Source organism: Eleutherodactylus coqui, chromosome 8 (assembly GCF_035609145.1).
Source record: "Eleutherodactylus coqui strain aEleCoq1 chromosome 8, aEleCoq1.hap1, whole genome shotgun sequence".
NCBI lineage: Eukaryota > Metazoa > Chordata > Amphibia > Anura > Eleutherodactylidae > Eleutherodactylus > Eleutherodactylus coqui.
The window spans coordinates 175,182,531-175,198,022 of record NC_089844.1 but is presented as its reverse complement, the minus strand read 5'-3'; the positions used below and the strand labels follow the sequence as shown (position 1 = coordinate 175,198,022).

The following is a 15,492-nucleotide window of genomic DNA, read 5'->3' as shown; positions in this document are numbered from 1 at the left end:
AGAGAGATCACCTTGGTCCCTCATGGGGACAGAACGTGTGCAGGACTACTGTTAAGAAGGCTTCCTAATCCCAGTGGGCAGTGCGTGAGGACTTGTGTCATCTTGACCTGTCTTCCTTGCACATACTCACCTGTAAAACTGTTTTGTATGACTGCAACACTTGTCCCATCTCTTCCTTCACAGACTGGGTAATACAGGCAACAAGCAGCCATGTTTCTGTAATCCTAGAAGATTTCTGTAAAGGGATTATTCCGTTCTAAACTATTGATGGCCTATTCTCAGGATTGGCCATCAATAGGCGATCAGTGAGGGTCTGCAGTGCAGAACCCTCAGGGATCAGCTGCATCACAGGCCCGCGTGAATGTGCACTGAGCTGATTTCTGCAGAAAGCAGACAGCTCCGTTCCCACTACAGTGGCCAGGCTTGGTAGTATAGACATTGTGGTGAATGAGAACTTTGCCTGCAATATCAAGTCTGTCCACTGCAGTGGGAACAGCGCTGTCTGCTTCCTGCAGAAAATAGTTCAGTGCGCATGCATGCTGGCCTGGGGAACAGCTGATCAGCGAGGGTCCTGGGTGGTAGACCCTCAGCGATTTACTATTGATGGTCTATGCCAAGGATAGGCCATCAACAGTTTACAATGGGACAACCCTTTTAAGTCTCAAAAATGTCTGAATAAACTGATCGTACAACAAAAAAAAAAGAATCAAAAATGTTTTTCTGATTTTTTATTTATTTTTTTTTGTGATTCTGGAAATGAACAGTAATATAATGATCAATTTATAGGAATGAAGTGGAACATGATTTATGTCGAGGGAAAAAAAGACAAAAAGAACACAAAGAAATAAAGAAAACAATAATAATATCAATAATATCACTGTTCCTCAAAGACCTGTTACTTTTTGAATATTTTTACAGCTCCTGAGACGAAGTTGAAGGCTAAACGAAAGGCTGGTGGTAATATGTATGTAGTGACAGTACCTAACACATCTACTGCACCGGACAGCAAGCTGGGAAAGTCTAACTTTTTTTGCTTCTTGCTCACATCATTGATCTGCTCCTGGTACATCATGGCCTGTTCCTTGCAACCCTGGGACAAGTACAAGTCCCGCTCCTGAGAAGACAAGAGGAAAGCAGCATTATGGTGCCTGCAGGAGAGAATGTGATGACTGATAGAATATGATGAACATATCAGACATAATCAGAACTATATATTAATGGAATCAGCTCCTTTCTACAAAAATCTCCTGTTCACAAACTAAACCTTCCCATCATACTCATTAACAAAATAATATCAGAACCTATTATAGGCAAGTCAGAAACTAGATTTTTCTACGATATTTTGACAGATAACACAAATACGTTGAAAAAATCATATATGATGAGTTGGGAAATTGAACTGAGAGAGAAAATACCTATGGAATCCTGGGTAAGGGCATTCAGATCAATATCAAAATCCACTAAAGGTCTAGGTATATTAGGAACCCAAACAAAACTACAACTGAGCGGTATTACACTCCCTCACTACTAGCTAACAGATCAATTATTGGCAATGGTTTGTGTTGGAGAGAGTGTGGACAAGGGGGTTCTCTGTTACATAGATTCTGGTCATGTCCTAAATTAAAATGTTTCTGGGGAGATGTACTTATACTTCTACAAGACATAATGCCATGTCATATTCCTAGAGAGGCCAAACTAATTTAATTAATAGGTTTGGAAAAATTTCCCAAAAAATCCAGATACCTATTAACACATTCTAAAATAATCATTGCAAAGTATTGGAGAAACCCATCTCCCATGGAAATAAGCGAGTTCAAGAACCATGTGGGAGAATGACTATGAGAGTTTCACCATTTTGTGTATTTTCTGTTGTCAGCTGTGAAGATGTTAAGATGAGGGGAGCGAACTTCCCCCACAATAATTGAAGGAGCAGTGTATTATGTCCAAAAACAGGTCAAACCAGTTTTGACCAGCAGAAAACTTATCCAGGGCTCAAGTACAGCCGCATGGCAAAAAGGAATGTCTTTGTGTAAAAGGACAGGAAATGGCTGGAGAGAAACAGGAAGTATCTCCTTTGGACAACATGCATGCTCAAGGGAAGCTCCTCCCCGGTGAATGATCTCACAGCTACCTCACCAATACCTCCCTATGAGAATGACCTATCAGCACACAAAATCTGTAACTGGACCCTGAATGACCCAACTTCCTGTGTTTGAAACCTTATATAAACTTTTACCTGCCTAAGTAAAGGTATATCCCTTTTGGTGTACACCATGTAGATGTCTGTTTATTGGGGGGGTATCCGGGCCTGTATATTAATTAAATCTAATATGGCACCCACAGTATATCGAATAGCGAACATTGCGCTAACAACTGTATGGCAGAATAATACATACCGTATAACCGTATATACTCGAGTATTAGCCGACCCGAGTATAAGCCTAGACAATAAGTTACACCACAAAAAACTGGTAAAACTTATTGACTCGAGTATAAGCCGAGCTGTACTCGAGTATATACTAGGTAAAAAAAAAACCTCCATACTCACCTCCCAGACGTCTGTGTCTGTGTGACAAGCTGCTTGAATTCTCCCCGCTGTCATGCCCCGCCGTCCTCTCTGCTTGGCTCTGTCTGTGCTGTGTAAGTAAGCGCTGTGATTGGATTGAGTGCCAGCCAATCACAGCTGGCGCTCGATCCAATCACAGCGCTTACTTACACAGCACTAACAGCAGGGGATTTGAAACCGAGCAGAGAGATTACGGTAGGGAGAATTTTAAAGCAGCTTGATTGGCTGTGAGTGATTGAGCACCGGTTGTTATTGGCTGACGCTCTATCCAATCACGGCTCTTACTTACAAAGTGCTGATGGCGGGGGATGACAGGGGAGAGAATTCAAGCAGCCTGCCACACCGCCGCCGGTTGGGAGGGGAGTATGGAGGGTTTTTTTTTTTAAGCCTTCCCTGACTCGAGTATAAGCCGAGGGGGGCTTTTTCAGCACAAAAAAATGTCCTGAAAAACTAGGCTTATACTTGAGTATATACAGTATTTGAAAAATGGTTAGCGTTTCGTAGCAACTCTATAAGTCAATTTAATGAATCTTGGGACACGCCGAGAAATTATTCAAATTCGTGATATAAATGTTTAATGTACAGATGCCAAGTTAATTAGTTGCTGGTTCTTTTCCTTTTTTATATATTACTGGAAAATCATTAAAGTATATATAGACAATTTATGTGTAACAAAGATTAATACTTGTATTGCTAGTTAAAATTATATGGAAATTGTTTCAAGCAGTACAAATGGAGCATACGATTGATTATTACTGTAATACCTACTAAAATGTGATTTATTGCTGTAATGTATACCTCTGCTTTAAATTTTAAAAAAAGTTAATGAAGTAAAAACAAAAATGTAGAAGATGAAGTAGTTAGTGGAGGGTGGCCCTATAACTAAAAAAGGCCACAAGTGAGCAGCATAAATAGGAGGGGCCACAGAGGGGTGGTATAACTGAGAGGGGCCACAAAGGGGCACTATTTATTATTGGGGCATTACTAAGAGAGGCATTGGGGTAGTGGCAGGCAAAAGAGATGAGTCATTGCTGGTCGTGTCGGTGTGAGCCTCGATAGAGAAGTAATGGATGTCACCAATCAAAGAAGATGTCACCTGTGACCATTGGAGGTAACTACACTGTAATCACTATCACTGTGTAGAACTGGTATACTGGCTTATCAGTGTTCAAATAGCCACGTGGAACCCAAAATGGTATCAATGAAAATATAATAATAATAACCCCTCACACAGCACCGTTGATGAGTAGAATGTGACTCTCAGAATAGGACAAGATAAGTATCCTATAGTGCAAAAGTAGTAAGAAAAAACCTATAGATATTTAGTATCGTTGCAATCGTACTGTATTTTATACATAATTATAATTTTTTGCCTTATTTTAATCTTTATTACCTGGGCTTGCCAGAACAATATTTGATAACAGACCAGATAAGTGGACCCTTAGAAAAACCAGTTGGGTACCCCTAATCTACATTATATGTGCTGTTACACTGATCTACATTATGACCAACACTCCTGAAAATCCCAACCGCTCCCAGGGAATGACAGGACAATCTTTTCCAACTCCAACTGTAGAAAAAGACATCTTTCCTGTAGTGCCAGCTCCACGGGGCTCATCTCACCATGTTTACATTGGCATATCAGCAGTATTGAGCTGAAATGTCAGGACAGAAGATACATAAGATGATCAAAGCATAATTACAGGGGCCAATTCTCAGCCTGATGTAATGTGTGTCTATCGACAGGCCAATCAAGAACTCACTTACTTTTCTGCTACCATAGAGACAAATGACTGTTAGTGTGATCATTCGTCTCCGTAGGCCATCTGTACATCCACCCATTCACTCAGAGTGATGCATAAATGACCAGCAAACATTTTAATGCTTGCTGAAAATCAAAGATCGGCTAATAAATCAGTGTACACAAGCATAGACGTACACGGCTCAAAGATCAAGTGGATGAATTTTGTGCCCAAGAATTGGCACATGTAAAAGAGCCTTAATTGGCCTTCTAAGTGGCCCGATTAACGGGCAAGAATATCTATCTGAATGTTCATTTGCTTGATTGCTCTGGTCATGTAAAAGGGCAAACAATTAGCCAATGTGTGTTCATTTGCTCTTCTGTTTGCTTTCTCCTCACTACATAGCAGGATTAGCTTTATGGAGCCGGCAGCCACCCGGTTCTCCTCTTGCCCTACTGAAGCTCTGTGAGATATAGCTGATCAAGATAAGCAGTAACACCATACAAACGTTTCCCATACTGCCACAGGTGTACATGATGTGTTTTATTCTGTGTTTCTATAGAGGATAGGCGCCAAAGGTGAGGGATTGTCCCCAAAGTCATTTCCAAAGATGGTAGTCTTCCACTGGGCATTAGGTGTAAATTATTGTGTCAGAGCCTGTAGGGAATCCTTTGCTTCCCTGGTGGTCTGATCCTAATCAGAGACTTTCATTGAACTGATTTGGTCTCTGCCACAAGTCCAGTCCCATTTTTATGTCATGTATGTAGTTGGCTTTAGAATGGATTATCTAGAGATGGAGGCGATCAGCCGTTTATACTGTGAATTATCTGACTTACTGTAGTCTTATGTTTCAGGGAATCCTGGAGTTGTTTCTGCATCACACGTGTTTCCATTTGTATCTTTTCTGCCATTTCTTTAAAGTTCTCCTCAAAGATCCTCCTTTGATGCTCCATCTTTTTATTTTCCTCAGATCGTTGATTTTCTTCCATTTTTCTCTGTAGCTCCCGTTTTTCTTGATTCGCTTTTTCTTCTGATAAATAAAAAAGGAGAGCAAATAGTGACTTGTGAGAGGCTTTGTGGTATCCGACTGGGAAAGTCCTTATACAGTATGAAATGTTTGATGAGTACTCTGGCAACGCAATGACATCTCCTTCTGTATATATCACTATGGTTAATGCCACATAATTCATGAAGCAAAGACACAGGGAGGTCAATATACAGTAGCCAAGCATAAAGAGATCAACTGAGCACAAGACATAGTATGGCAAAAGACAAACAGAGAGGTCCATCCATCATAGACATAAATGGGTCCATTAAGTGGAGCCACAAAGATATCCATGGAACAGAGAAATGGAGAGGTCCATGAAGCTAAAAAGGGTGAAAAAGGGACCTGTTTATATAGCACCAACAAACAGCGCTTTCAGGTAATTTATTTATTACCCGCCAGCAATCTGGATACTCATTATATCAACTTCGGAAGGATGGAAGGTTGAGTCAACCTTGAGCCGGCTACATGAACCAGGCAGGGATTCAATTTTCAACCTTCAGGTTGTGAGTGAGAGCTGCATACTGCTGCCTTAACACTCTGTGCCACACAAAGCCCCTGAACACACAAAGAAAAATAAGACACATACAAAGTTATTCATGGAGCAAAGACACAAGTAGATTCATGGAACCGGGATACAGAGAGGTCCATGAAGCAAAGACACAAAGGAATACATGAAGCAGAGAGATCCATGGAGCAGAGACGCAGAAAAGTCCAGGGAGCAATATCTCAAAAAGGTCTATGGAGCAAAATCACAGAGAGGTCCAAAGGACAGACACAAAGTGATTAATCGAGCAAAGACACAGAGAGTTCCAAGCAGCAGAGACATGATTACTGTGGGTCTATGGAGCAGAGACACAAATAGGCCCCTGGAGCAGAAACACATTGCGGTCCATACAGAAGAGGCATGGAAAGGCCATGGATAAGTGGTTAGATTAGAAATTTCAGTCACTGACATCACAGTTCCCACCACTGTTAGGTTTCCGAGTAGTGTCCCAGATAATGTTTGGCCATTTTGCAGAAGGTGGCACCAACACTGGTCCCCAAGTCTTTATAGTCCCCCAAAGGCATAGACATTCTTACCTAACAGTAGCTAGAAGCTAACAGGCCCAATCTGTATATCTAAATACAACCGGTGAATTAATTTACTAAGATTTTTCTCAAAGTGGCAAATCATTTAACAAAACTGTTGTTGCACCATCGGCACCTACCTTCTATTTTCTTTTGCTGATCACTAAGAGCCTTATCACTCTTCATGATGGTAATACCATCCATTTCCTTGGACTTCTTAAACTTCTGAAGAACTTCCTCAGCCTAAAAATGTTTGAAACTGAATTAGAAGAGACAGGGAGGCTAGTAATAGGTCATCTGTGGATACATGTTAATGGCAATGTGCAATGTACCCAATACCCACCTTTGTGCCCTTTCTTGGCTCATTCTTGTATTTCTCTTCGATGCGTTGCATTTCCTCTTTAAACTTCTGGTACCCGCCTGATGTCACATATGACCCTTGATCCAAACAATTCTGGAGGTCTTTGGAAATAGTCTTGATCAACTTCTCACAGTGTGTTTGAGACTCTGTGTCATTCTTCTGGAAAAGCTCATTCTTTTTCTTCTCTATAATTTCCTGTGGAAAGTCAAAAGATCTTCTATGCAAGAGAAGTATGTTTTACCTCCCATATATAAATACTTTCATCACATGAGATCATAAGGATGACCTGGAATCATTCCCATTGGAAGAGCCCCCACAATTTTCCTTATGTTGTGCTCTGCAGAGTGTGGGTACAAGAAGAGAACCTACGGCGGTGAAATGACTTTGGAGCTTCAACAGTTTAGTAGACCCAATGTGATTTTGCTCTTTGATTTACTGTGTGCTAATCCCTGATTGGTTTAGAGATGAGAAACTGTAGGGCCTGGAGTAGTCTGGCTGGAGTAGTCCAACCTGCAGATTGATTTTCTCATATCTATTTATCATAAAAGTTTTTCATACAAAGTTTTTGCAATCCTTCCCTATGATTATATTCTTGGGTCTTAATTTAAAATGATGAAAAAAAAAAAGGTTTTGGTCCGGTGTTAGCCAGTAGAGCAAAGTGTGATTGTTCCCAGCAAGAAAAACCAAGTAATCTTGTAGATATGATACCTTTTAATGACTAACAAAAATATGTGATGTTAATGCGAGCTTTCGGACCTCACAGGCTCATTATGCCTTGATAAAGGACCCTGTGAGGGGTAATGATGGGGTAACCCTGTACTGATGACTTACCAAAAATTGTTTCTGGAACTGGCGGTCATTGTCCTTAAAGGACCTTTTCATGAAGATCTTCAGTGCCTCCTTTTGACACTCTTCACTTAGCTTTAGGATCTGGTCCAGTGTCTCAGTGGGAAGAGTGACTCTTTCTTTCATCTTGTTTTCATAATGTTGCGTTGCCTCCCTCACAGCTACTGTGTTTTCCGCCACAGATATATTGGTCACCACATCCTCCATGCAAGCGGCATTAGAAGAGCTTATAGCATGAGTGTACATGGTGGCCAGATGGGCCAGACCTAGGAACAATGAGCAGGTGACAGACATATCCAAGGTTTACATCTAGATGCAATATCAGGCCAATCATTACTTACAGTCATTGGTTTGCAAATACTCACTTTTCCCGTTAACCTGATGTACATCATCCATGTATTTGACTCCCGCATTTTTATAAACATAGTCACAGAATTTCCTTGTCTGGACCATAAACACAGGACTCAGCTGATCATCAGACACCTCATCCATGTTCTGGAGAACATTTTTATCCGCCGTAGGAAGATCAAACATAAAGCACTTGCGTTCCTTGAAGTACATGCGGATGCATTCTCTGCACTTGTTGCGCCGCTCGACCTTCGCCGATCCCTTCTGCCCATTTTCAGCTTTTGAATACAGAAAATAGATTAGGAATATTTCTACCACCATTGATTCCTTACACTGCCCTCTGCTTATGGCAACATACCCAGAACAAATTCTGACGTGCCCATCAACATGGCGCAATAGAAATCTGGATCCATCTGACTAGGAGATGTTTTTCCACTTCTCAGTGATACAAGTTTTGCGCTCTTTTGCCCATTGGAGTCTCACCTTTCTGTTTCTCTGAGACACAATGGTACTGGAGCTGATTGTCTGCTGTTATAGCCTATCTGTTAGTTGATGCACCAGTACTCTATTCGGTTGCTCTTGACAGTGCAGCGCCTATTGGTCAGACTGATTTTTTACATCCTCCTTTTACCCCTATTAATCCCAGGATCCGATTTTGCTGGATGGATTTTCTTGATCAGGCCATTCTTGGTCTATTCTCCACACAGCTGCATGAGAAAGCCTCACACATTTGGTGGTGAGACCATGGCCTTATGACCAAGCCTCATTAAAAGTCATTAAAATAGCTGGAAACTAATCCACAGACAATCTGTCACCCGATTCCATGCTGCACTTTGGGGTAACAGCTCTAATTTCCATACAAACAAGCTGCAATCGTGAAAGGGACGGTGCCTCTAATAAAAGGGCCATTCAGTGTACATTCAGAGGAAACCCCAACCTGGGACTGGGAAATTCTATCCACTGGTGGCTTCCCAAGATCCTCTATGGGGTGACCTTCCATACTCATTTCTGAATTTCCCATATAATACTGTTAGACTGATATCTAACCTTTCTGCAACATCAGGGCATTCTCCAGATATTCATCCTCAGTGATTGGCTTTCCATTGAACTCCAGTTTTAAAGTAACATCTCTCACCGCCCATATGAAGATGGGGAAGTGTCTGTCAAACTCTGCTTCATCATCGTCATTGTCTTCAGATTTCACTTTAATTAGCTCGGCCATTTCACCCACATAGCTGCAGAAATGAATTAGGGAAAAAAAGCCAAGTGTCTAAGAGGCAAAAAGTCACTCCTTTCAACTAGATGGAAGTCAAAAATCACACTATGATCATACTGTATATACCATAGAGAAAACCCAAATGACTACTACAGGGCCCTTAAAGATTAGGACACTATTTTTACTTGACCCTTCCTCAGAGTAGGTAACAAACTAGGGCGGTCTCTAACAAAATGTCAGAAAAGCAAGGGAGGGAACCATCCTGAAGTCAAAACCACCCTCTTATTCTACAAGGGATAAGAAATGGGGAACAAAACAATGGACAATCCTGTCCTGGACCATGCAGGGAAGTCATGAACCAACCCCAAGAGGAGGCTCCAAGTTGATTTTGGCTTTGAAGCCCACCTCCTCTTAATGTAATTATTGAGAGCAGGAAACTACTCTTAAAACAGCTTCAAAATTGTTTTCGACTCAACCCTACTAGATGCACAATGACTTAGTCATTGCCTGAGAGGAATTAGTCGTCTAAGGACTTTGCTTTTCCCTTAAGAGTCTGCCGGGATTGTAAAATGCAAGAAGATACTTCAACATTTACGAGAAGTAAAATAGTCTATGTTTGCAGTTTCAAACTTTGTTCTTGATGGATGTCATCTTGTGCTCCTGGGACCTGTAGTACTCTGTCCTTTCAAAAGCACATGGCTGCAGGTGTGGTTGGTTTGGCTGACTGATTGTGGGGATTTCTCCAGCCAGCCTACCACCATGCATCCTGTGCACATAAGTACCAGTCTCTTGTTTAAATTAAGGTAAGTTAGAGTTGTTCCCCGATACTCCATGAAGATGGTTTGGACACCTGATTCCCTTGTTCATGGTTTGTAGGCCCCTGCACCCTTACCCTTCTGTTAGGTGTGCTTCTAGACATCGGATGTCCTTTACACTGTCGGATGGATGATGTCTGATGCTCTACCCCTTATGTATGTGAACAGTTAAACTATGTTCTGTTTGTGTATGGTTGTATGCATGATGTACTAGGTGGGATTCCGCTGTGTCTGTAGGTGTGAAGACACCTGGTGTGAGCAATTCTTGTTCAGTGCCTATCTCTAGCTGTGCAGTCACTTGCTCAGTGCCCGTCTCTAGCTGTGCAGTCACTTGCTCAGTGCCCGTCTCTAGCTGTGCAGTCACTTGCTCAGTGCCCGTCTCTAGCTGTGCAGTCACTTGCTCAGTGCCCGTCTCTAGCTGTGCAGTCACTTGCTCAGTGCCCGCCTCTAGCTGTGCAGTCACTTGCTCAGTGCCCGTCTCTAGCTGTGCAGTCACTTGCTCAGTGCCCGTCTCTAGCTGTGCAGTCACTTGCTCAGTGCCTGTCTCTAGCTGTGCAGTCACTTGCTCAGTGCCTGTCTCTAGCTGTGCAGTCACTTGCTCAGTGCCTGTCTCTAGCTGTGCAGTCACTTGCTCAGTGCCTGTCTCTAGCTGTGCAGTCACTTGCTCAGTGCCTGTCTCTAGCTGTGCAGTCACTTGCTCAGTGCCTGTCTCTAGCTGTACAGTCACTTGCTCAGTGCTTGTCTCTAGCTGTGCAGTCACTTGCTCAGTGCCCGCCTCTAGCTGTGCAGTCACTTGCTCAGTGCCCGCCTCTAGCTGTGCAGTCACTTGCTCAGTGCCCGCCTCTAGCTGTGCAGTCACTTGCTCAGTGCCCGTCTCTAGCTGTGCAGTCACTTGCTCAGTGCCCGTCTCTAGCTGTGCAGTCACTTGCTCAGTGCCCGTCTCTAGCTGTGCAGTCACTTGCTCAGTGCCTGTCTCTAGCTGTGCAGTCACTTGCTCAGTGCCCGCCTCTAGCTGTGCAGTCACTTGCTCAGTGCTCGCCTCTAGCTGTGCAGTCACTTGCTCAGTGCCCGCCTCTAGCTGTGCAGTCACTTGCTCAGTGCCCGTCTCTAGCTGTGCAGTCACTTGCTCAGTGCCCGTCTCTAGCTGTGCAGTCACTTGCTCAGTGCCTGTCTCTAGCTGTGCAGTCACTTGCTCAGTGCCTGTCTCTAGCTGTGCAGTCACTTGCTCAGTGCCTGTCTCTAGCTGTGCAGTCACTTGCTCAGTGCCTGTCTCTAGCTGTGTAGACACCTGGTGTGTATTATGTTGTATATTGGAACCCCTTCTGTCCTCAGGTGAAAGGAAAACTGATTTCTCCTCAATCTATAGGTGTGAAAATGGCCATGTTTGAGGTACATTGTATGTGGTGTTCCTGCCTATTCCTATCTAGGGTGAGACCAGTGTGGGGCTTTTAGCCAAGGTTCCCCAGTTGTGTGGTATAGGTTTAGACTTCTCCTTATGTTGGTTCAGATTTCCCTGTTAGGTCTATGTATTTGTATACTATGCATCTCTTGTCTAATAAAACCATTATGAGTTTTCCACATACAGTGTTGAGTGCATATCCTTCCCGTTAAGCCTTATTTCTATTACTTCCATGCAGGCAAGGTGAATCAGACCTGCACTGAACACAACAATGGACTTATATTTGAAGGATACTGTATCTTCTCAATTGCATCTTCATCAATGACGGCTTTGCTGTTGTAGACCAGAGCGCTGCTCAGCAGGGTGGCCAGGCAGAAGATCCACATGTCATTCTTCTTGTCTCCCTGTAACATCAGTACATTATCTGACTGGGGTTAAATCAGCCACAACTTTATAGAACTCCTCTAGTGCTGCCCCTAGAAATCTGGAATAGCTACAGTTGAAATATTTTGCAGGCAACCTGGAAATATCTATAGATATGAATGTGCCACACTATGGAGAGAATACAGGGGATCCCTCAACCAGCCACAAGGGAAGGAAAGCTGCTTCTACCTATGGTTTATGTGCAAGTTGGGACTAAGGGAGACATTGACTAAAAAATGAGGAAAAGGGACAAGTGGAGTGACACAGCTGAGAGTGGTCTGGGCAGGAGGGAAGGTGCTATACTCCAGTGGGCTGCCACGACATTAAAGGACCAAGTGCTGCTGAACCAAGAATTATACCAAATGCTGCGTAGGCCAATGCTGGGAGCCAAGAGCTGACTGCCAAAAGTATGACTGAGAGCTTTGTACCAAGCATGATATGCTGAGAGGTAAAGGACTTTGTCAGCGGGGGAGTGCGCTGCTGAACCATCAGCTTGGAAAACGGGCACTATGGGGAGGCCTATATCCAGAAAAGTGGTTACCAGTACCAATCGTGAGTGCGCTCTTTTCCCTGGTACAGCTATGTAAAAAGTCTTTGGTCAGGGTGGGAATCTTCGAGATTATGAGTCTACCTGAAAGGGTTAATGCTATTGAAGTGTTAAATATGGCGCCATCTTTTTTTGCACAGTTAGGGCTCCCACCCACTTGCCTTTTTTTCACGCGTTATAGCTTGCCTTTTTTCATGCTATATCGCTGCTTTTTTTTCATGCGATTGTCAATGGGACTTTCTAATGTTAAAAAAGCACCAACTTGCAAAGTGTTTTTAACATTAGAAAGTCCCATTGACAATCGCTTGAAAAAAAGACAAGTGGGTGGGAGCCCTTAATTAATAGAACAAAAAATTGTTATATGCTTAATACAGTTGTTATGGCGCAGTAAGACACTCAGCATATAATGAATGTACAGACTGTTAGTGAGCAGCATTGCATATTTTCAGTTATATGTGACACAGCGATAAAGCTACAGACAGCGATATCTGGGTCACACAGACAGATATGGGGTTCCAAAAAGTGTGAGCTCAATGATTAAACTACATGAAGTCATGAGTAGCACATACTTAAGCTAACCAGCTTCCACACAATCTGAGCAGGAGGAAGCCGGATGCAGAATCGCAGCAGCTGCCGATACCTGAGATTATAGTGAGAGCCCTGCAAGTATATCCATCGCAACTGTTAGGATGTGAATTGCTGAATACTAGCCACACCGGGCATATATGGGGAAACCTGAGTTGTCACTCGCCTTGCTGCTATATTGGGGAAGCCTGGAAGTGATGTTCTGACTTATCAGTTATGCTGTATATTGTAAACTACGATGAATGTGTGGTTGCTGTCCCTTTAAGGTGCTATGATATGTTATAATACAATGTACAAGTATATGAACCCTCCTGTGGAGTCATATCATGTATATAGTATCCATGTTATAATTAAAACCTTCGCCTTTGTCTATCACCGTCACAATATAATGAACACCACAAACTAAGTTATGGCGCTCATAGGATAGGTAGCAAGGAGTCCGGAGATGGACTTCTTATACTTACACTGCCACCCATTCCCCTACTGGCACCTGTCAGCACATCGGACTCCCTGCAGGTTGGGAACACAAACTCCCATAGAGAACAATGTATAAACTTAGTGTATGCTGGTCAGTAGTGATGACGGGCTCCCTTTAAAACAAAGGGTTCATTATAGCAACCTACATAGTGGAGCAATGTAATAAGATGGGTTAATATTAACTTCAGGCTGTTGACTGACCTTCTCCACGTCTCCTAGACCCTCTGTGTCCAGCAGGACCAGCGTGTGACCCTTCATAGTGGGATGAGGAAGACATCGCATCCAGATGCCCTTGGTCTGAGCTTGGACAGTTGCTCCTAGATCAAAGCCTGCATAAACAGCAGATATAGATGTAGCAGAGTGGAGTTTGTCACACTGCATTGGCTCCGCTGCACCTGTATATTATATCGGTCTCTGATCGCACTCACCCTTCTGAGATCCGGCCAGCTTGTTCATCAGGTAGGACTTCCCCGTCCGATACAGGCCTACGATGGCGACCACCACCACCGGCTCGGTGATCTGGGATAAGATATTGATGGCTTCTGCATTAACCTGCATTCTTCCATCTGCAGTGTTTTTGATCAGACACACTGGGAGATCCATCGCCAAATGTAACGGGAACGAAACACGACTGATAGAATGGAAAGGTCTAGAAAAGAAACATCCATGAGATGTAAGATCAATTACCCTGCTAATATGGCACCCACATATAACACAGCGCTGTACACAGACTCTAACACATCAGCCGCTGACCTCAGGAGCTCGCAATCTAATCAACTCATCATATGCACAGTGTATCATTCCCATTGCACCCGACTTCTCAGCCCCACAGAACTCCACAAGAACAAGAGAAAAACATGTGAAAGTCATTCCTGGCCATACAGGACAGAAAAAGAGATACTGTGAAGTATATATATATATATATATATATATATATATATATATTATATATATATACATACAGGACAGGAGAAGGGGTACCGTGCAGTGTATATATACATACAGGACAGGAGAAGGGGTACTGCGCAGTGTATATATACATACAGGACAGGAGAAGGGGTCCCGTGCAGTGTATATATACATACAGGACAGGAGAAGGGGCACCGTGCAGTGTATATATACATACAGGACAGGAGAAGGGGCACCGTGCAGTGTATATATACATACAGGACAGGAGAAGGGGTACCGTGCAGGGTATATATACATACAGGACAGGAGAAGAGGCACCGTGCAGTGTATATATACATACAGGACAGGAGAAGGGGTCCCGTGCAGTGTATATATACATACAGGACAGGAGAAGGGGCACCGTGCAGTGTATATATACATACAGGACAGGAGAAGGGTTATTGTGCAGTATATATATACATACCTCCAATATCTCTGTGTCTCTTGGTGAGTTGTCTGGTTTAGTCTCTTCTGCAACTGAAATGATGGGTCCTTACCGTCCTTTCACTTTCAGTTATCCTCAGCAGGGAGGCACACAGGATGCACTTCTCTTAAATGAAGCCAACAGTAAGATTATCGCTGTTGCCCATAGCAACAAATCTGTATTATACACTCGGTGCAGAAAAGCGCCACACCTCAGAATGGACGCATGATTGTGTCCCTTTAAAACTGCCATCATACACATAGTATTCCATAAACCAATTGTACCCTCCAGGCTAAAATGGAAGGAGCCCTGTGCCTTAGTAACCAGGGAAAGTGGGGAACCCCTGCCTAAGACCGGGGTCATCGCCCTAATAAGGTTGGCCCTACTGTCTTCTTCTAGGACATACTATAGCTATGCCTGATTAGGGACCTAGAGAGAACCACTAAACACACAGGACACAACATTGTTCATACACACTGAACACAGAACACATGTCTGGCACCCAGCACAGACCTAACATACATCGCTGTTCACACGAACATACAGTGTGACACATACCACATGGAACAGGACAGTTCACACCTCATGTCTAGCCACCTGCACAGACATACAGAACATGTCGCTGTTCACACCAACACACAACAGGAAAGGCACAACACATAGAACGAGACTGTTTACA

General features: G+C 43.2%; 1 protein-coding gene across 1 annotated transcript; it reads right to left on the bottom strand.

The window, feature by feature from the left end:
- Nucleotides 1–770: 770 nt before the first annotated feature.
- LOC136578030 (guanylate-binding protein 3-like) lies at nt 771–14,907 on the bottom strand. Its single transcript, XM_066577937.1, has 11 exons — nt 14,814–14,907; nt 13,870–14,072; nt 13,643–13,770; nt 11,704–11,813; nt 9,027–9,214; nt 7,997–8,257; nt 7,617–7,897; nt 6,768–6,980; nt 6,565–6,667; nt 5,145–5,338; nt 771–1,114 (listed from the first exon to the last, which is right to left on the bottom strand). The coding sequence occupies exons 2-11, from the start codon at nt 14,042–14,044 to the stop codon at nt 896–898; spliced, it is 1,872 nt and encodes a 623-aa protein (XP_066434034.1). The 5' UTR covers nt 14,045–14,072; nt 14,814–14,907; the 3' UTR covers nt 771–895.
- Nucleotides 14,908–15,492: the final 585 nt, after the last annotated feature.